Below are 22,658 nucleotides of genomic sequence, written 5' to 3' on the forward strand. Positions count from 1 at the left end.
AGAAACATCGATGTGAGCGAGACACACTGATTGGTTGCTTCCCACACATGCCCCAACCAGGGCTGGGGATCGAGCCTACAACCGAAGTACATGCTCTTGACTGAACTGAACCTGCGACCTTTCAGTCTGTTAGCCACTGAGCCAAACCAGCTATGGCTATTTTGCTGTGTTTTTTACCGAAGGTCCTCAGAACATCTAACAGCAATGAGCTCAACTTTACAACATACTTAAGGGTCAGGTAGGGCTTCTGTTATAGCTAAGGATGGAAAGCCTGGTTGCCTAAGGAGTTGTCTGGTGTCATTGACAGGATGGAGGGAGGGAGGTCTGGCAGGGACAACCTTAGGCTTATGTTCACCTCCAATGTCTAAGTCCCTTTAAATAACACAATGAATCTGTTTTCCTAGTGGACACACAGCAAAGCCCGCTGAACTGGAGGGTTTAGAAGCAACAGAGTAGCATAAAGTCCTTAGGTCCCGGCCAATGTGGTCACACTCAGGCAGGTTACTGAGACAGGATCAGAGAACGGGGTGATTACAGCCGTGACGGCCACGTTCAGGGGGTAGCACGTGGAAAAGAAACCCAGGCACAAGCCTTTGGCTAAGCCGACTGCTGCCCTGAAGGGAATGTAATCATCTTGACCTTCAGACTGGGATTTACATGGCTAATAATGATTACATACAAGAAACAAAGTGTTCTACACAGCTCATATTTTAATAGTAGACAGTTGCTTTGAAATGGCTTCTGGTTACGTCTGGAACAGGGTTTGGCAAATTACAGTCCGGTCTACAGGCTAACCCTGGTCAGCTCTTGAGTTAAGCATGGTTTTCACATTTTTAAAGGAGAATAAGAACAGAAAAACAAAAAGGAAAAAATAAGAATATGTGACAAGAGATTCTATGTGTGCACACGCTAGATTCACTATCTGGCTCTTTACCAAAAAGTTTGCTGAACCCAGATCTAGAAGAACAAGATCCTACAACAGCCTGGCCGGTGTGGCTCAATGGTTGAGCATCAACCAATGAACCGGGAGGTCACCATTCAATTACTAGTCAGGGCACACGCCCGGGTTGTGGGCTCGATCCCCAGTAGGGGGCGTGCAGGAGGCAGCCGATCCATGATTCTCTCTCATCATTCATGTCTCTCTCTTCTCTCTCCTTCTCCCTGTCCCCTCCTCTCTCAAATCAACAAAAATATATTTAAAAAATAAAAATAAAAGTTCTGTTTCTTTGAGCTTGAAGATCTGGGGACCCAGAGTCATCTGTGGACTGTGGCTGTTTTTAGGACACACAGCCTTGCTGGACCCTCACACACGCTTCTTCCTGTGAGAGTACCGAAGCCCAGGACATCCTGTTGTTACCAGTGTGTTAATGGCGAGCGTTTACCTCCAGCCAAATGTCGGCCACGTCGTGCACAATCATCACCAGGGTCCCACTGCGGATGTAGTTAGCGCACCAGGAGAAGCTCATCAGGCTGAGAGCAGCCAGGTGGTGGATGACATGAGCAAAAAAATCCTACAGAAGGAGGGGAAGTGGAAACCATTAAGAAAGTGCAATTAGTTCTCAACACTGGAAGAAATAATAATGATGATGATGGTGATGATGATTTAAAAACTAATGACATCTGCATGTTTTAAAATTTGTAAAATACTTTAATTCTAAACATAATCCTTGTGAGGGAGATAGGACAAGAATTATCCTCACTGATAAAGTCATTTACTTTGAGAGATCACCTGTCATCTGTCATCTAAGTCCTGACATCTGCTGTTTCTCCCACAGCCCCACGCTGGGTATATGCACACACACACACACACACACACACACACACAACCATATTTTTGTGTACATTTACACGTATTGTTTATTCCGTGTCTAATTCCAAAAAGGAAAACAGACATATAACAAACACTACACAACAAATAAGAGGTGTTGCATATGAAGAGATAACAAATAAAAGTGGAATAACCGACACTAGCAAACCCAGGCTAAGAAAGGTACCACAATTGAGCATAAAAACACAAAGGTTTTCTGCAGCGAAGATGTACTAATGGCCACTAAGTCCACAAAAATGTGCTCAACCTCATTAACCATGAGGACAATGCAAATCAAGGCCCCAGGAGATCCTACGTCACACCCACCAGGACAGCTGTAACAGAAAAGACCAACAATAGGTGTTGACAAGAATGGGGAGAGATTGCAACCCTTGCAAATCGCTCTTAGTGGTGGCTGCTTTGTTGAGTAGCCGGGCAGTTCCCTAAAAGGTTAACCATAGAATTACCATAGGGCCCAGCAATTCCACTCTGAGGTATGTACCCGAGAGAAATAAGAACCGTGCAAAATTTTGTATCTGAATGTTCATGGCAGCTTTGTTCATAAAAGCCAAAAAGGTGGAAACAACCCAAATACCCATCAACTGATAAGTGGATGAACAAAATGCAGCATATCCAAACAAGGACTATTAAAAAAAAAAAAAGAAATGAAATACTGACGCGTGCTACAACATGAATAAACTTTGCAAAGACTACGCTTTAAAGTAAAAGAAGTCAGATACAAAAAGAACACATATTGTGTGACTCCATTTATATGAAATGTCCAGAAGAGACAAATCCATAGAGACAAGAAGCAGACGAGTGATTGCCCGGGGCCATGGGAGTTAAAAGAAATGGGAACTGACCGCTGGAGTAATTTATTCTGAGGTGATGAAAACGTTCTCAAATTTGACTGTGGTGACGACGGCAGAACTCTGTGACTAGACTCAAAACCACTGAATTATGCGCTTTAGATGGGTGAATTGTATGGTATGTGAATATTTCAAAAATGTGCTTTTAAAAAAAAACTTAAAAGATTTAAGTTTCCTTGTGGCCAAAGTAAGGGACTAAACACGACGATAATAATAGCCTAATTTATTGAGCACTTACTGTATACCAGGAAGTACTTCATGTGGTGTAACTTGCTTAATCCCCACAGCAAGCAGAGCAGATAGGAACTCTTTTCCGCTCCGCGCTATAGACAAGGAGATCAGAGCTGGGGGGTTTAACCATCTAGCTCAAGATGTTAGTGAGGATCAAGCGAGGATGCAAACCCCAGCAATCTGACCCCAGAGTCTGAGCTTTACCCAACTCCTAACCGTTTTATGTCTCTGAAGGTATGTGTTTACAAACATATGACATATCTCTACACTTCATTTTTTAAAAAGTACTCAATGCACCTTGTACATGATAAAGAAAAATCAACGACTAAAAAGATAAAAGGTTTTATTGCTTCAAGAAATGAAAAAAAGACAGAATCATTACAGGATCAACCTACCTGAGTGTGTGTGTGTGTGTGTGTGTGTGTGTGTACATAAATACATAAATGATTTTTTTCAATTCTATTTCTTGAGAAAATGACTTGATTAGCTTCAGTGTTAATGTTTATATAATGTTCCACTACAAATACTTACCTAGGCACCAAAGTATGAATAAAATTTGCACTATTCTATGTGCTATAAAAAGCAAAAAACAAAAACAAAACAAAACTATGAACCAGAACTTAACACATATAAAATACAATTTAAAGATTAAGATTTGGGGCCGGGGATAAAAACTTTGGAAAAGTAATGAATAAAGTAACTTTGTGAGACACTTACCTTCCTCTTCACATCAGAGCCCAGGCTGAGTAAGAGAGAACAGTAAAAACTCATCTCCAGGATGTAGTACCAGTACTGGGATGGCAGCAAGGGCTGAGAAAAAGGAGAGTATTCACTTTAATGCCATGTAACTCATTTTAAGGCTAACACTACTGCTTATACCTATTGATGTAACATTCCCCAGGAACCCGAATCTGCATTCATTCTAATAATTCAAGGATGTATATGGTAATCTTTAGGATAATTACTAAAATAATAAAGTATGCATAACTGAAAAGCTATATAAGGGAAGAAGTGGAATAATCATTTTTTAAAACTTGATTGTCCCATAAAAATGTAAGAAGAGAAAACAAAAAAAAGGGAAAGGCATAAGGTAGTATAAATAGAAGATAAAATAGCAAGATGGTAAATTTAAACTCAAAACACATAATGACTGTATGCACACTAATAGAATGAGACACATGATGGGTAAGTTAGGATGTTTCTCCTTCTCCAACAGAGAAGGAGAGAAAGGCCTGCAGAGACGTGGACAGAGCAGGACAGGGGCGCAGGCCTAATGCAGGGGGTATAGTATCAGGGGTCTGAGGGCTGAAGCAGTGGGGGACTGCATCAGAGGTCCTTACCTGTCTGGGATAGCCATTCCACACCTCCCCGAGGTCATATACCCAAGGTTTCTGGGGGAAAAAAGTTTGTCAGAATCAAAGGTTGGCTTCAGCAGAAAACGCAAGCTCCTCCTGATGTCACTGACAGGGGCAGGCAGCGCAGAAAGATGCACTTTTGCATCCCGCTGCACGTCTCTTCCTCAGGAGGTATCCACACACGTGGCTATACAACACCCTGGACTAGTGAATGTGGGACCAAAACCAGTCCTGTCTCACAGAGCATTTCCAAGGATGCCTCTTCTAACAAAATGATTTCCGAACCAAATCCATGACTGCTTCTGTAGCAATCAGATAAGCTGGGGCAATAAAGTATCTTAAGAGAAGTTGAGGGCAGCCTGAGAGCAGTCTCTAAAAGCTGCCTGTCTTTCACTTTCTACAAACAATGGACTATTCCGTTTACAATCACTTAGTCATTGTTTACATAATGGTAGGGAGAGATGTGGTTTCCGATGGACCAGTAGGGAAAGTCTTCATGGGACAGGTGGCATTTGCTCTGAGGCTGGTTGGAGTTGGACAGGTAGAGAGATGGGAAGGGCAGGACATTCCTGGCAGAGGGGAAAATGTGCTAAAATCCCTAAGTGGGGACGTGCCAGGCATGTTCTGTGATTGTCAGGGTCCAGTTTAGTGGGTGCATGAGTTGCCCAAGTGGAAACAGGGAGAGACTGGGTTAAAGATGAACTTGGCAGGTGCTCAGTTTAACGAAGGCGCTGGAAGACAGGCTAGGAATGGCCACTCCCCAGGCCTCAGAGGGGTGAGAGGGCTAGGAGCAGCTATCTTGTGGAAAGCTCTAGATCCTAAGGAAATCAAGGGCAGGGATTTTAAAAATTAAAGATAAGTTCCAACCAAAAATATAAAAAAGACAACTTACATCATAAAGAAACGCGATCCCAGCCACAGTAATCACTAAGTAAAATGCAAATCGCCAGCTGCCAACAGAAAGGAGAGTCTGGTAAGGGAGGTGGACATTGGAGGGGGACACATCTGGTGCGGCAGAAAGCACGAGTGTTCTGGAGTCAGATCCATCTACGTTATCGCGAGACTCTGCCACTTAGACGGCCGCAACTTGAGGTCAGTTTTAAGCGCAGGGAGCCCACCTTCTTCACTTGTAAAATGGAAACAAAACTTGCCTCAAAAGGTAAAAAGAACTGAAAATAATTTATGAAAAATAGAGATCATAGTGTCTAGTAGGAAGTAAGCACCAATAAGAGGCAGTTGTGTTATTATTATTATTATTATTATTATTTGCTTAGCCTACTTCCTGACACACAGTAAATGATGGTTTGATGTAAGTATTATCAAATCATTTCTTTTATCTCCATTTAATTCCCAGTAACAAGGTTTCTCTGTGGCCCGACCTTTTCGTATTGCCTTGGAAAAGCATATTTTGAAAGATTACCTTTTTGTCATGATGGAGAAAGACCTAGAAATTAAGAGACTTAAAAGACACAACCCAACTGTAGCGCATGGGTCTTATTTAGATCCTGATTCGAATAAACGAAACTGTCGAGGAGATCTGAGTCAGGTAAGGAAAAAATGAACACACTGAATATTTGCTATTATGAAATAAATTGTTTAAGGTATGACACTGGTATTGCAATTATGTTTAAAGTTAATGTGGTATGTATCTTTTAGAGATATGTATTAAAATACTTACTAATGAAATTATACGACGCCTGATCTTTACTTCAGAAGTGATCTTTAGCCATAATTGAAGGAAAGCAGTCAAAAGGTAGAATCTTTTAGGTATAAGATCAGGAAGCGCTAGTGATATGATATATAATATGGTGACTATATTTAACACTACTGTATGGTATATTTGGAAGTTTTTGAGAGTAGATCCTAAAAGTTCTCCTCACAAGGAAAATACTTTCTTTTTCCTTTTTCTCTCCATGAAATGAAGGATTTAAACTAAACCCGCAGCAGTCATTTCACCATATATGTAAGCCAAGTCATTATACTGTATGCGTAACTGTATACAGTGCTGTATGTCACTATATCTCAGTAAAAGTGAAAAAAATCAACCCACAAAAATATCTATGGTGGGAGGAGTGGGCAGAGCAGAGGTGACACAGGATGGCCCGGTTGCGAGTTATCAGGGTTGGTGATGGAGACATGGCGTACCCCGTTCATCACACCAGTCTTTCTACATTTTGTATGTTGATCGCGTTGCAAAGTAAATTCTTTTAATTACGGCTATTTTAGCTAATGACTGCTGAAGCAACAACGGAATATTAAAAATGACATTTGTTCCTTCCATTTGTATAATGCCTCACAGAGCTTTCGTCAACCCGCCCACACATATTAAGAAAGAGGAATATGGGTATATTCCCACTGCGGAGCTGAGACACTGGGGTTTCCCCAGGTCACACAGCCAAACACTAAAAGGCTGGAGTACGGGTCTGGAGAACATGGTCACATAAGTTGAACAACAGCTTGTCTTCCAGGATTGTTTCGACAGAGAAAACAGTAGGGTTCACCCGGCCAGCGCGGTTCAGTGGTTGAGCATTGAACTAGGAACCAGGAGGTCGCGGTTCGATTCCCGGTCAGGGCACATGCCTGGGTTGCGGGCTTGATCCCTAGTAGGGGACGTGCAGGAGGCAGCTGATCAGTGATTCTCTCTCATCATTGATGTTTCTCTCTCTCTCCCTCTCCCTTCCTCTTTGAAATCAATAAAAATATATATTTTTTTAAAAATTGTAGCACTTCAGAAGCTGGGACTGTCCTTCTTACCAAGCCTCCTGGAATTTCTTCATCCTGCAAGGCCTGTCCTGATTCCGCCGACCCCGAAACCATCTTTCAACCTGGCGCTCCGTCAGGTTGCACTTCTTTGCCAGGCCGTAAACATCATCCTGAAAGGGATGAAACGAGTGAGGGATGAAGAGCAGATTCAGACTGGCAGGCAGTCAAGAAACAGTGTGATTGGATTACGAGAGCTGGTGCACTGGAGAGGAGAGCGACTCAGCATTCGAACTCGAGCCAGAGAATTTACCTCTTTTGTTTATGGATCACACACACACACACACACACCATGCCCCCCAAAGCCATAGAGAATGTTAGTATCCCACAACTCTTAAGTTACAAAGAGAGATCAATTCTCCGTAAGTTAGTAGCAACACATCTATATGTTCAGGCTGCATAGCGAGCAAGCTCATTCAGCTCAATGTTATTCGCGTGTCCTCGGGACCAGGCAGAGGAGTAGCTTAACGTGCCGATCCAACCCAATCTCTTCATGTTTCCGGTGAGGAAACTGGAACACAGAGTTTAAGTAAATGCGAGACGGAAAGCCAGTAGCCAAGTGAGGACTAGAACTTGGGCTGCTGCATATTCTGTGACTTTACATGGTCGAATAGCTCCCGAAGACAACACAGGAGCAGCTCGCACAGGTGCTGGCTGTCACTCTCACACTGAATCAGATGCAGAGCCTAATTCAAGCCGAGCTGAAAGAATTCCAATCATCAAAGCAGTGCTGGCAGCAGATAAAAATGATGGCTGCTTCTCTTCTGGGCAGAAGCTGCAGGCTATGACTGAACATTGGACCCGATATGGATAATGGATTAGCTCTGAGATCACAGACCTGAAGCTCTCACAGGCCAGGCCAGAAACAGAAGTGACTGAGCGGATCGGGTCTGTGTCAGAGTCGCATTCTCTCCACACCAGCTGTGTGAGAACCCCACTCTACTCTCCACTTCCACAAGGAAATAAGCTTCTTCTTTTTTTTTTTTTAAGCATTAGCTTCCTTGATCTTTTATTTTCCAATGTAAGTATAAGAAATACTGCCCGGCTGGTGGGGCTCAGTGGTTAAGCATCGACCCAGGAACCAAAAGGTGGTGGTTCGATTCCCCGTCAAGGCACATGCCTGGGTTGTGGGCTCGATCCCCAGTAAAGGGCGTGCAGGAGGCAGGTGATCAATGACTCTGTCATCACTGATGTTTCTGTTTCTCTCTCTCTCTCCCTCTCCCTTCCTCTTTCTCTAAAATCAATTTAAAAAAAACATAAAAAATAACTCAATTCAATCCTCAGGAGAACCCTGTGAGATCAGCAATGTTATCATCATGTTCAATTCACAGAGGGGGAAACTGAGGCACAGAGTGGCTCATCTGCCCAGCTCCACGCCCCGCCTGCAGCAGAGCAATGGTCTACACCAGTGATGGCGAACCTTTTGAGCTCGGCGTGTCAGCATTTTGAAAAACCCTAACTTCATTCTGGTGCCATGTCACATATAGAAATTTTTTGATCTTTGCAACCATAGTAAAACAAAGATTTATATGTTTGATATTTATTTTATATATTTAAATGCCATTTAACAAAGAAAAATCAACCAAAAAAATGAGTTTGCATGTCACCTCTAACACGCGTGTCATAGGTTCGCCATCACTGGTCTAGACCGCAGTCTGTCCTCACAGCCTGTGTATTTAGCTCCGACGCCAGAAGAGCCTCGGGGAGAAGCAGCGTGGCCGGAGGAGAGGCCTGCGTGGGGGCCAGGAGACCCGGCTCCTCCCCTACCAGCCAACCCTCCAGGAGAGCGGAGGACGGCCCCACCTCTTTGGCTCTCACGTGCTCACCTGTGACACCAACAGAACGAGAGAGTGCTTTGCTCTGAAAAGTCTGAATCTAAGGCTGAGACAGGCGAGCAAACTGCAATCCCTTCATGAACCTCAGTGAGTGGCTTTCTGTCCGTCTCTTGGGGCCACGTGCTCATCAGAGCTGCTCCAAGCGACACAGTTCCCTGCATCAGTTCTCGCTGCGGCTTCTGGGGGGGTGGGGGGGGAATGGGCTAGCCCAGGGATGGGCAAACTTTTTGACTCGAGGGCCACAATGGGTTCTTAAACTGGACCGGAGGGCCGGAACAAAAGCATGGATGGAGTGTTTGTGTGAACTAATATAAATTCAAAGTAAACATCATTACATAAAAGGGTACGGTCTTTTTTTTTTTTTAGTTTTATTCATTTCAAACGGGTCGGATCCGGCCCGCGGGCGGTAGTTTGCCCACGGCTGGGCTAGGCCCTAAATTCTGCTGTTGCTCCGTTTTATCAATAGCAAAATAATTGATCTGTTGGCCAGGGCCGTTGGGCTGTTACCAGGGCTCACTCCCAATACATCTTGAAGTTATTACTGAGATATATATAGAGAGACGTAAACATATGCATAAATAATGAACTCGCAGCTGCACATACACAGCCCCAAAAGAATGGTGCGAAATCATAGCACAGAACCTCATGGGAAGCGGATGTGCACAGCGTTTGGGGCCTCATCAATACCATGTTGTATACCCTCCTGTGCTAACCAGCCGGAGTCAGCGCTGTGCACACTGAATACTTCTGCTTCTATCGAGGCCGCAGAGAACAGCTGCAGGAGCACCCTCAGCTCCACGCACTCAGCTGTGTCAGGGAGTCATGTGTTGTCCACATGTGTCACCGCTGCGGTTTCTGCCGTGACAGCTTGGGAAAACTTCCTTAGAGGTAATACCCGGATCTCGGAACAGCACAGTTTTGGGGTGTGTTTTTTTTAGTTCTCCCAGCAACTTGTCTTACCTCAGCCAAATTTATGGCTATGTGTATGACAAAATACAGACAAAACGCTATTGGTATGACCCCGGCCAAGTTACTATGGGAGGTATAACGAGATTATTTTGTTTCCACATCTGAGATCACTAGGAAGTCATGTACCTCGCCTTCCCCTATGATTTCCTGTCTTCCCACGTTCCAGTGCTTTTAATGTATGGGCACTTTTTGGACAACTTGTAATCTTGATCTGCTTTGCAAATATTCCCTCGATCTTGTAATCCACAAGCAATAGAAGTTAGAAATCTTAATTATTTTCCTTCATTTTTCTTCTTGGTTTGAGGGTGATGCAAATGTCCACACTGTGTGTGACCTGAGTTACAACAAGTACTCCAGGTGTCCCAGCCTCTGAAACACACTTTCAATATTCTATTCACAGGGAAAGAAGACAGGTGGGCATCATAGGAACAGTGCTGGACTGGGGGGGGGGGGCAGGGGCCGGGTTCCCGCTACAGATTCAGCCAAGGTCACTCAGCTACATGACCTTGGACACCCCATTTCTTCCTATGAGGCCTTAGCTTCCTCACCTGGGTCATGAAGAAAAGGACGACCTAATCCCTAAAACAATCAGGGGGCGTGCAGGAGGCAGCCGATCAATGAATTTCTCTCATCGATGCTGTTTCCATATATATAAGAATCTAGACCTGCCTAGACACTATCGTTTTTAAACTATCAGATTAAAAACTTCTTCTCTGGTACATAAACATGTAGTACACTACATTTCGAGAAGGACATCCTGCATCATGAAAAGAATTGAGACTCTTAAATATTCTACCTCTAGGGAGCAGGCAGGGGCACAACAGATTTCTGTGTGTGTTGAGGCCTTGGATAAAATAAAGTGTCCTTCACACAAAAGCCACCACAATGGACAGGTTCATAAAGAATGAATATTGATGGTGCCACAATCATCAAAATTGTCAGCTACGGGCTCCTTTACCTTCATAGTGATCTTTTTTTAAGCAGTAAATATTGTCTATATCCTACCATTAAAAATGAAATGTTGATCTTTATACTCAAGTTATGGCATTAATTATAAGTGTTCAACATTAGATTTGTACACAATAGTCCAACTATTCACATTTGTTATTTTATAACTAGTGGCCCAGTGCATGAATTCATGCACACTGAAAGGAAATTAATTAGAAGAAATAGTTTAATATCGCTATTTGCCCTTTCTCTATAATAGAAGTGTCAACTAAATTCACGATCAACAATGACAGATCGAAACACACGCATGCAATTAGCGCCAGTGAGAGCTTTATATACATAGAAAAACTTGCTTAATTAGACCTGCTTTCTGATTTAGATAAACTTTTCCAAGCCCAGTGAAGCACCCCAACTTCTCTTTCAGGTAATTGTCAGCAACACAGCAGTAAATATAAACATGAAACAGGTTATTATTGTAGATCACGCAGGGAGAACAAAGGGTAAAATATTTAACTGCAGTAGTGTTTGCCTATATTCTGCGAAGTGACAAAACTGAAGTCATTTTCAAGGTCCACCATTTCTTACTTCTTTTCAGTCGGGTCAAGTTTCTAAGCTTTCTAAATCTGTGTTTTCCAGCTAATGAAAAGAAAATAGGATTCCACTGAGTCTCCTATCTATGTACTCCAAGACTTCTGTGAGGATCAAATGAGATGAGGCACGGGAAAATGCTTCACAGACATTTGGTTAAAGTGTGAAATTTTTGCACCTGGCTATGAAGCAAGTCGTGTTCCTGGGCTGAAGAAACTGCAAGGATGCTAGTCGTCGCTAGAGAGAGGAGACTGGGTGTTGCTATGTGACGTCATTGCCCAGTGCCCACAGCAACTGTTTCTGGGCTGGGCTGGGCTGTGGACCGCATGTTGCGCCATGGGGTCTCAGCAGCATCGGCTGCGATTTGGTGGGGTGTCGCTCTGGGGTCATGGCAGGGCCTGTGTCCCACTTGGGGGAAGCCAAGTGTTGCTTTGTGGGCTCCAGGTCCACGGTGCCGTTTCTCTGTAAATGGCCAGTGCACGTCATGATAGCTCCTGCATTGAGTGTCTGCCCCTGGTGTTCAGTGCGCATCATAGCGACCGGATGGATGGACACTTAGCATATTAGCCTTTTATATATATAGATATTTATCTGCCATTTTATACTATGCTTGGAATGCTATAAAACCTATCAATAGAGAGAAAATTCAAATAGACCAAACCATTCGCCAGTTAACTGGAACCAATTTCTTGCACAGATGAGGGAAGCTCCAGATGACAGAAACATTATGAAAGAAGATGTTAAAATCCCCCAAAAAGAATGTGAACTTACTTCAGATGGTTTGCTCGTAGAGCGTTTGTAAAAAGTCTCTAAGACAGTGTTTGGTATAATCTTCCGAACTTCCTCTTTAATACCGAAAGTCTTTGCTAGAGGTGTGGCGATAAATCTACAAAAAAATGAAAGACAGTTCAAAGTCTGATAATGAAGCCACAATGACACCAGAGAACTCAGGTGGTGACTTTGGATTCCAAATGAAAGCTCAGTCACTGGTTCGTGTTGTCAATGGATTACCCACGGCCGACAGCTATCTGCCTTAAGTTCAAGGAGAACAAATTTTGAAACCTTTTATGCAAGCAGTATCTTGAAAAATAAAATACTGGCACAATTCCCTAAAGTCCATTTTATGTAAATTCAGATATATTCATACAAAAGATCCAGGAATTCGGATAAGCCATTCCACTTAGAGCTTTCTTAAGATTCCCAGAGATTAAAATAAATATTTTGAGATTAAAAGTTTTATTTGGTGATATTATCTTACAGAAATTACTATGTTCCTTTTTAAAGTTCTAACTTGAGAAAATGTCATACTCTTGGGTAAAGGTCTAAGAATGCGGTTGCTGGGTGGTGCACCAAGTATGTTATTTAACTTTCTGAGAAACTGGCACACTGTTTGCTGAAGTGGTTGTACCATTTTTGCATCCCATCCAATAACGTGCCAGAATTCCAGTTACTCCCTATTCCTGCCAACAGTTGGTATTGCCAGTCTCTTTTTTTCTTTTTGTTTTTTTTTAATATATATTTTTTAAATATATTTTATTGACTTTTTACAGAGAGGAAGGGAGAAGGATAGAGAGTTAGAAACATCGATGAGAGAGAAACATCGACCAGCTGCCTCCTGCACACTCCCCACTGGGGATGTGCCCGCAACCAAGGTACATGCCCTTGACTGGAATTGAACCTGGGACTCTTGAATCCACAGGCTGATGCTCTATCCACTGAGCCAAACCGGTCAGGGCAATACATTTTTATTGATTTCAGAGAGGAAGGGAGAGGGAGAGAGATAGAAATATCAATGATCACAGAGAATCATCGATCAGCTGCCTCCTGCACACCCCCTACTGGGAATGGAGCCTGCAACCCGGGCATGTGCCCTGACGAGGAATCAAACCGTCACCTCCTGGTTCGTGGACTGACGCTCAATCACTGAGCCATGCTGGCTGGGCTATTATTCAGTGATTTTTTTTTTTTAAAGAAAATTTACCAAGTTGTGCACTCATCATCATGAGTCAGCTTTAGAATATTTTCTTCACCCCGATATGACTGCTCATGCATGTTTACTGTTAATCCCCGTTTTCTCTCACCACTGCCCTGTCTTTCAATCACTGATGTGTCTTTAGAGGTTGACTTTTCTGGATACTAAATACAATGAACTCATACAACATGTGGTTGCTCATGTCTGGCTTCCTTCACCTGGCCTAGTGGTTTTCAGGTCCATCCAGTTTTTGGATGTGTTCAGAGTTCATTCCTTTTTCTTGTTCTCTAATAATCTATTGTACAGGAATACAAACATTAATAACGTCTTCTGAAGAGCAGATACTTTAGCTTTTTACCAAAAGGAAAAAAAGCATATACCCACACAAATCCTCGTACTCGCATGTTCACAGCAGCTTTATCTGTAACAGCCAAAAAGTGGAAATGGCCACATTTCCATCAGCTGGTTAGAGGACAGATTAACTGTGGTGTAGCCATACACTGAGACTGCTCAGCAATGACAAGGAATCACTATACGTACGTATAACAACGTCAGCAAACATCTCAAAGCACTATGCTAAGTAAGAACAGGTCGGACACAAAAGATTATAATCCATAGGATTCCATTTATAGGAAATCCAGGAAAGGCAAAATTATATGGACAGAAGCATGTCAGTGATTGCCAGGAGCTAGTATTTAGGGAAGAGGCTACCTAACGGGGTACTGGGAAGTTTTGGGCTGATAAAAATCTCCTATGGCATAATTGTGGTGATGGTTACATGACTGTATACATTTGTCAAAATGCATCAAATTTTGGATGAACTTTGTTATATAAATCATATCTCAATAAAACTAATTTTTTACAAATAATAATAGATCCCAATTCTTCCTTCAGTTCTAACAAAGGCTCCATCTTCTGCCAGGTCCATCTATGCTTATACTTACTGCGGAGTTTCTGTGTTTGATGAAATGCTGGAAGTTCTGGTTATGAATGATCACTTAGCCCTTCAATTCATTTTTTTTACAACCATAGGAGTTGAATAAAAATCTCCTAGGATAATCTGATAAAATGTACAAACCAGTCCAACTTCCAGATGGACTAAGTGCTCCTGGAAAGGGCCCATACGTGTCAGAGACAGAGGAACACGAACGAATGATGCGCCAGATGCACACAGAGCGGTGTGGCCACGTCACAAAGCACGGCGCCATCCTCAGAAAACGGAGCAGCAGAGGAAGGGCTCATCGCCGTGCCGCGTGTCAGCCAACAAAGCAGACAGTTTATGTTTACGCACGTGTTTCATGGGGTCATACAAACGAAAAGCCATCAACAAACATGAAAACCCAGCAGGGAGGGGAATGGGACTGGGAGCTGAGGATAAAAGGTAATTAGTGAAAAAGTTAATTCCAATCAATCAACCAAAAGAGGTCTTACTTGACACAGACAAAAAACAGCATGCCATGATTAGGGAAATATGATTAATTATCTCCCCCTTTGCACAAAAGGTCCAGATAAAACAAAAACTAATGTGTTCTTAAAACTAACAAAGTCTCAAAAAATATATCTGACAGGGTTTTGGATAAATAGTGGAATTGGTTCATTTATCCAACCTACGAGTGGAGAATTGTCACTGGAGAAGAAACTCATTGTTTTTACTAGAATAACACAGATACAGAACGGTTTAATACGGTAGTGTTCTCCATCAGAATCACTCAGTGCTATCTCCTCGAATGTTAGAAATGAGGAAATCAGAAAAAAATGAAAAAGCAAAGCAGAATTGAGCCAAGAAGACTTATGTGGTGAGGGAATACAGCCAATCTCAAAGCCAGATGAGTGTAACATTCCCTCCGAAGGGTCATGTGAGAGTAAGTATGTGGATAAGTATACACAGTGGATAAACACACATCCATAGCATACTTGGTGATATGAGAAACATATCTATATTAATTTAAACATGAGAAATACGGCCTTGTTTTTTTTTAACATGTCCAGGCTTGCCTGAACTTGCACTTTATTGATATGGAGTAGAAAAAAGTCCAAGAGGAAAAAAAAAACATCGTGGACTTCTGCTCCCATGGAAATGGTTCAGAGCGAGGTTAGCTGCCAGGAGAGGGTCACTTAGGTTTGCTATTATTACAGAACCCAGCCTTCAGACGGCCCCATGCAGACACCCCAACAGCCCCCTCTTTACCTGGCACGGCCTGGGTTACCTGTGAGCCAAAAGCCTTGCAATCCCAGAGGTCCCCCCTCTTTTCAATACTCTTTTATTGAACAAAAGGCAGGCAGGCCTAGGCAGATAGTAAGCAGATGAGGCTTAAATGCTTCCCCTAAACAGGAGCAATAGCCCACGGGCATGGGATCGCCTCCCGGCTCCTGAGGATCTGAAGGCTCTTTGGCCAGAGTTTGGTCAGAGGGTTTCATCTGAGAAAACAGAATACCGGGACCAAGGCAACTTCATAGCACTGAAGTCTAAGGTGCCAATTTAGAGACCGCTGCAATGAGGACAGTAGTAATTTTTTTTTAAAACAATATATTTTTTTTTATTGATTTCAGAGAGGAAGGGAGAGGGAAAGAGAGAGAAACATCAATGATGAGAGAGAATCATGGATCGGCTGCCTCCTGCACGCCCCCTACTTGGGGTCAAGCCTGCAACCCAGGCATGTGCCCTGACAGGAATCCAACCCTGACCTCCTGGTTCATAGGTAGATGCTCAACCACTGAGCCACACCGGCCGGGCTAGCAATCCTTCCTGAACTCCTGTAGACTGCTGCACCCACCCTTCCTTAAGGAATGATGGGCGTGCTGTCCCACGGTGCCCTGTGCTGCTGAGTAGAAGGGATCAAGGTGGGGAATCTATTCACTGCACAACTAAGTGAAAGAAAAACGATGACCTCTGGTTTTCCCAGCTCCACCCCTGCCTTGGACTATTCTGGGAACATAATTTACTCTGAGATAATATGTTTATTCCACTAGTGTTTAAATTTGAGTAGCTCAGATCCCTTTACATCACACTTGAGACACATAAATGCAGAGAGTCTGGATACACTAGTTAGAAACTGCAATTCCAGACACACACACATACACAGACACACACAGACAGACACAAACACACACACACACACACAATCAACCATAAGCCACAAACTAACATTTGTAAGGAAAGGAAATCCTAAAATACAAGGCAAATGTCGGTCACTTTCAAATGATCGACTTGTTTGTCCTTTACCAGCTCTGTCTCCACGTGGCTCTCTACAGCCAGGAAAGGGAGGGGCGCCACTTCCTGGTGTTCAGTGGCTCCTGGCTGGTACTACCGGGTAAAAATGAGCAGCCAAACCACCAGTCCTGGTCACAATTCCTAGGACAACAGAAGGAAGCCTACTCACGGTAAACACAGGATATGCTGAAACGCAGTGTCCAATTTACATGAATTTCTTTATGTTGTTAATCCTCACCTGAGGATATTGTCCCATTGCTTTTTAGAGAGAGTGAAAGGGAGGGGGAGAGACAGAGAGAGAGAGAAACATCAATGTGAGAGAGACACATCGATTGGTTGCCTCCTGCACAGGCCCTGACCATGGCTTGGGATCAAGCCTGTAACCAAAGTATGTGCCCTTGACCAGAACTGAACCTGGACCTTTCAGTTTGCCAGCCGACAATCTAACCACTGACCCATACCAGCTAGGGCTACATGAATTTTTAAGAGAGTACAGAAAATTTCACATTTGCGATCATCCCTTGAGGCTATGTCTTCTGTATTCTTAAGAGATAATAATTTACTCTTTTTGACCATCAGGGGTAGTTCCTTGTGCAAGTCCAAGAAGTTATGGGGAAAATAAAAAACCAACAACCCTAAACCTCATGTTATAACAAGAGGGTTCAAGTCCCAAATCTCCTCCTTACATACTTCCTGTTTCACCTTGGCCAGGTCACTTACCTCTCATTTTCTCCACTGAGATGATACCATTAGTGATTTTATGTACCTCTTAAACTATAAGTTTCTATTCAAATTCAAGGTGTCAGTAATATTTTATTTATGATATAAGTGGTTTAATCTAATACAAACGATATAGAAGCCCTGGGAAAAAATATAACTTATTTTTCAAAAAGCATGCTTTTGGCCCTAACCGGTTTGGCTCAGTGGATAGAGCGTTGGCCTGTGGACTCAGGGGTCCCAGGTTCGATTCCAGCCAAGGGAATGTACCTTGGTTGCGGGCACATCCCCAGTAGGCAGTGTGCAGGAGGCAGCTGATCAATGTTTCTCTCTCATCGATGTTTCTAACTCTCTATCCCTCTCCCTTCCTCTCTGTGAAAAATCAATAAAATATATATATTTTTAAAAGCATGCTTTCATCCAGCTGGCGTGGCTCAGTGGTTGAACAGCGACCTATGAACCAGGAGGTCATGGGCTTGATCTCCAGTAGGGGATGTGCGGGAGGCAGCTGATCAAAGATTCTCATTGATGTTTCTATCTCTCTCCTTTCCCTTTCTCTCTGAAATTGATATCGATATCGATATATATATGTATACATATATATACATATATATGTATACATATATATGTATATATATATACATATATATATATGCTTTTAAATATGCTTTCTCTCCCATGTTAACCTTTCCTTACTGCCAGTGCTTGAAGAGCGATGAGACGAGTGGAACAACACTCAGTGCTCTGCAGCGTCACAGAACGGAAGGAGCTCCGGGTGAGTTCCTGGGAGTTAAAGTTATAAAGGTGATGCTGACTTGACTCGGTCCCTTGAGAGGCAAGAAGAATGGTCCTGGGAATTAACAGAGGATTGGATTCCTTCCTAATTGTTGTTGGCGAGGCCAAGACCAAGACGAACAAGTTGGTCCCCCACAGCTGCGCTGCTTTGGCAACCGAAAGAATTTTCTAGTTCTCTGTCCCGATCAAAACATAAAAAATGGAGCTGTCCACCCAAAAAGGTAGGAAATCTGCAATGCAAATAGGCAGAGGACCTGGGTGCCAGATGCGGAGAGCACCAGGCACGTGAGGCAAGAAAAGCGACGCTTCAGACCAGGGAGGAGTCATTGGCTGATATGGTAGGCAGGGGCAAAACCCTACTTTATGTGTGCATTCCTGGGAAATCCAAACATCTAGGAAAAAGCAGGATCCACTGTCAAAAAGGAGGCACCTTTTCAGCTGTTCTCAGCTGGGGTTTCGTGGTGCCTCCCAACAGCAAGCACATAGTGGGCCCACGGGAAGTTGCTGTTTGTACGGAAACCTTTGGGGCGGTCCCTGAAACAGAGCTGGTCAAACTAACGCTCGAGATAAGCACCCTGCAAATGGTTATGCACATATGATCTGCATTACCGTTAGTCTTGGACAACATGATCTTCATCAGATTTCGTCTTAAGTTTTTCCAACTCTTGACATTCAAATATTCTTTTTGCTCCAAAAAAATAATGTGCTAATAACAGGTTTTTGAAACAGAGACAGCTACAGAGATTACAAATGGACATTTATCTCCTGTTATCATGACACTAGTGCAGTTTTAATAAGAAGGCTGGAAGTAATATCTATTTAAATTAAGAGAAAGAAAAGAAGTTTGCTTTTCCTGACAAAGCAAATTTCTACTTTTTTCTTTGATTTCCTTATACCCTGGAAGGAAGGCCAGCTATTAAAGCTTTCAATAAACCTTTAAAATAAACGTTGCAATAAGGCAAGATGAAGTTTGCTCTTTAAGGAGCCATATTTGCTATTCTGTAGGCATTTGGAAATGATAATGCACCCTCTAATCACAGCTCTCTAGCGCTGCCTTTCTGGGGTGCGTGTCCTTTGTCACAGACCTGGCCCAGGGAACGTGAGCCGAGTTCCCACGCTGTCACTGGCACTAATGAGCTCTGTGATACTTAACCTCTCGGTCTCCACTTTCTCACTGTGCAACTAAAGCACTTGTTTCTCATTTTACTTGTTCGGCTCCTAGATAACAGTTGGTGTGCACTGATTTCGTGCACGGCCTCCCAGGATCTGCACCTCCGAACAGCAGATTCTTCAAGGATCTTACCAGGACTCTCTTCTTCTACAGCTGGGACCAGGCAGGGGCATGGGGAGGAAAGACACACAAGCAATACTTACTTTTCAAAGAAATGCCGGATAATCAGCAAGCCAAAGGCATATGGGATGGTCATGTACAGATGAGAGGGTTTTACAAAGACGAGTCCATCGTGATCTTCGAGGTCTGACCACTTTATTGCTGGAGGGAGCCAGAATCTTTCCAACCAAAACCAGTCTTTAAATGTCTGAAACATTCTACAGAGACAGGAAAAGAACACATTAGATCTGCAAGACAAATAAAGCTGAGATAACAATGAGAACCTGGGCTCAAAATGCCTAAATCACACAGTTCTGGGATGGGGTGGGGTGGGGGAGAAGGTAACAACAGAATATTATTGTGCGATGGGTTGCACATCTCTTCATTGCAGTCAACAAGAACTGCTCTGCCAATACCGTCAGAACCATTTTGGCCGTGGTGGGCAAACTGAAGTTTAACACAGCACTGTTCATACTTTCTGTACAACATGTTACTCTTATGGGCAGGCACCTTCCTCTTGCATGATTCTATGGTATGAAAAATAACCTCTACAACTTCAACATGCCAAAGGTCAACACCACAAAAGCTCCAAATATGAGTAAATCTTCACTAGCGTCCTAAGAACTTCTCCAGCAGATGCAGAACAAGCACATTTTACTTCATATTATAATTCGTTCCAATTAGTCCATGCCAATATGTATTTCTTTAAGTATATTTTTCTTGATCTCAGGAAGGGAGAGGGAGAGAGAGAGAAACATCAATGATGAGAGAGAATCATGGATCGGCTGCCTCCTGCACGCCCCCTACTGGGTATCAAGCCTGCCACCCAGGGATGTGTCCTGACTGGGAATCAAACCATGATCTCCTGGTTCATAGCTTGACACTCAATCACTGAGCCACACCAGCTGGGAAAGATTTTTTTTTTATGTTGTTATAATAATTACTATATAAAAGTTTGCTCACTCCTAAAATATGATTCCAGGCAGGACAGGTGAATTTGTCCAGTCAAATATAAATACTTGTTAATTTATATTCACTACAACATCTATAATTCAGTGAATAAATGAATAGCTAAACTTTATCGTTCTGATTAAAGAGTTAAATGAATAGCTTACGGTGATTATGTAGGAGTCGCTGCTCTGAATAAATGCCCTGCGCACCACATGTGAGCAATGAATCAGGATGTGTTGAGAGCCATAGTAACTTCAATACCCAATAGCCAAACACATTGAAAGGGAAATAGACACGGAAAGAATTCAGAAGTTGAGGGTGGGCCCCTAATGCCGTTCAAACTGAGAAAATAAGGAAATCTTCATTATTCACTTTTTCTTCACGAGCTGCCACTGAACATCCATGGTTGCTGCTTCAAAAGAGTTAAAAACCAATGCAAAATGAACCCCAGCCCTGAACATGAGGACTAAAGTTATAGAACTAGTAGAAGATTCTAAAGGAGATCTCAGTGACCCTGGGTTAGGCCAGGGGTGGGGAACCTTTTCTCTGCCAAGGGCCATTTGGATATTTCTAACATCATTTGCTTAATATAATTCACTTACTATAAATTTATGTTGCTAGGAAAACAGCTCCTAGATTTATTTAATTTTGAGTCCCTCCTGCAGTTGCCTTGGCAGGGCCAAACCAAATAACTTCTCGGGCCTTATCTGACCCGTGGGCCGAACATTCCCCATCCCTAGGTTAGGCAAAGCCTTCTTGTGTAGGACACCAAAAGCAAAACGACAAATATAAAACAGGTAAGTTGGACTTCATCAAAATGAAAACCTCTCCTATCGCACGGCCACAGGCCCCTGCTGCCGCCTCTGGCATCCGCTCGAGTCACCTTTCTGGCCCCCGCACACCGGAAGTGCCATGTGGGGGAAGCCAGCACCCGGCCCTCACAGTAGCAGGGAGATGATCTTTCCCACTGTCCAAGCCAGGGTGGACCGTTCCCCATCTGCTGGCGGCCGGCCTGGGATGCCTCGGCTTGGCCAGTTGGATGCTGTTCTCAGGACTCTTGAGTCTGGGGCCAACAGCGCTGTCCAGCGGCAGCAGCTACTAAAAAATACAGCTGTCTCTCCGCCTGTTGGCCTTCCTGACCTCCTTGTTTCTAGTCATCCACGTCTGGCCCACCACCCTCCTTCCACGCTGTGAGTCACAGCCAATCAAGTCCGTTGTTTTGATGGTAAGAGGTGGACACGGTTGCCTACGACCAAGAGCACTGGCTGACACACCTAGTGTTCGTTTCCCTACCTTTTTTTTAATATGTATCTTTTTTTATTGATTTCTGAGAGGAAGGGAGAGGGAGAGAGAGCAACATCAATGATGAGAGAGAATCACTGATCCGCTGCCTCCTGCACGCCCCACACTGGGGATTGAGCATGTGCCTGGGACCGGGAATTGAACCGTGACCTCCTGGTTCAGAGATGAACGCTCAACCACTGAGCTACCTAGTGTTTCCCGACCTTCTTGATTGAAACTGACAGCTCAGTTCAGCTGCCTGGACCTTACATTTAGCAGAAGTGCCTGGACTAGGATTTTCTCCTGCAGCACACTGGAGAAGCAGGAACGCCCTGGGATAACTGAGGAGGGACTGGCAGCCTGCAGCATCTGTCATTTCTCCCTGTTTAGCCTCTGATCTCATCTTGCTGACACGGGGTACCCATTTGTCCCTTTTCTTCTCTTCCTCCCCCATTCCCGGCTCTAAATTTCAAATCTGACAGTGGCCCTCATAGTTACTGCTAACTGAAGGCTTTTTGTTCTTGTCGTTCAGTGTAAAAGGCTGCGGCCTCCCTGATACAGCCTCAGAAAGATGCTGGGTCGGGTGCAAAACCCATGACTGACACGGTGAGCGGAATGATACCTTCCTGCTATGTTAACTGTCTAAGTATTGCAATACTTCAACAATATCCAAATGGAGAAAGAATTAGAAAGGACTGAAATAGAGAGATACCTGCATTAAAAAAATCCACGGCCCAGCCGGCGTGGCCCAGTGGTTGACCGTCGACCCATGAATCAGGAGGTCACAGGTTCAATTCCTGCTCAGGGCTCATCCCCAGAAGGGGACGTGCAGGAGGCAGCCGATCCATGATTCTCTCTGAGTATTGACGTTTCTATCACTCTCCTTTCCTCTCTCTCTAAAAATATATAAAAACATATATTTTTCCAAAAACCCACACATTACTGCTCTCTTTAAAAAAATCTGAGCCTTTGGGACAATGAATCTGTCGCGGGAGGGGGGGGGGGCAGTTTCCTGTGACTCAGGCACTTTCTGGACAGT

General features: G+C 43.5%; 1 protein-coding gene across 1 annotated transcript in view; it reads right to left on the reverse strand.

Moving 5' to 3' along the window:
* CERS3 (ceramide synthase 3) overlaps positions 1 to 19,604 on the reverse strand; it is a gene marked incomplete at its 5' end in the record, with an annotated part of 35,668 nt that extends 16,064 nt beyond the window's left edge. The window contains 7 exons of the mRNA XM_081114650.1: positions 1,383 to 1,511; positions 3,625 to 3,717; positions 4,248 to 4,298; positions 5,155 to 5,212; positions 7,017 to 7,135; positions 12,134 to 12,248; positions 19,432 to 19,604. Coding sequence (XP_080970776.1) covers positions 1,383 to 1,511; positions 3,625 to 3,717; positions 4,248 to 4,298; positions 5,155 to 5,212; positions 7,017 to 7,135; positions 12,134 to 12,248; positions 19,432 to 19,604 — 738 coding nt within the window. The remainder of the gene's footprint in view (positions 1 to 1,382; positions 1,512 to 3,624; positions 3,718 to 4,247; positions 4,299 to 5,154; positions 5,213 to 7,016; positions 7,136 to 12,133; positions 12,249 to 19,431) is intronic.
* Between the last annotated feature and the right edge of the window lie 3,054 nt (positions 19,605 to 22,658).

Source organism: Myotis nattereri (assembly GCF_964212035.1).
Source record: "Myotis nattereri genome assembly, chromosome: 21".
In the NCBI taxonomy this organism is placed as follows: Eukaryota; Metazoa; Chordata; class Mammalia; order Chiroptera; family Vespertilionidae; genus Myotis; species Myotis nattereri.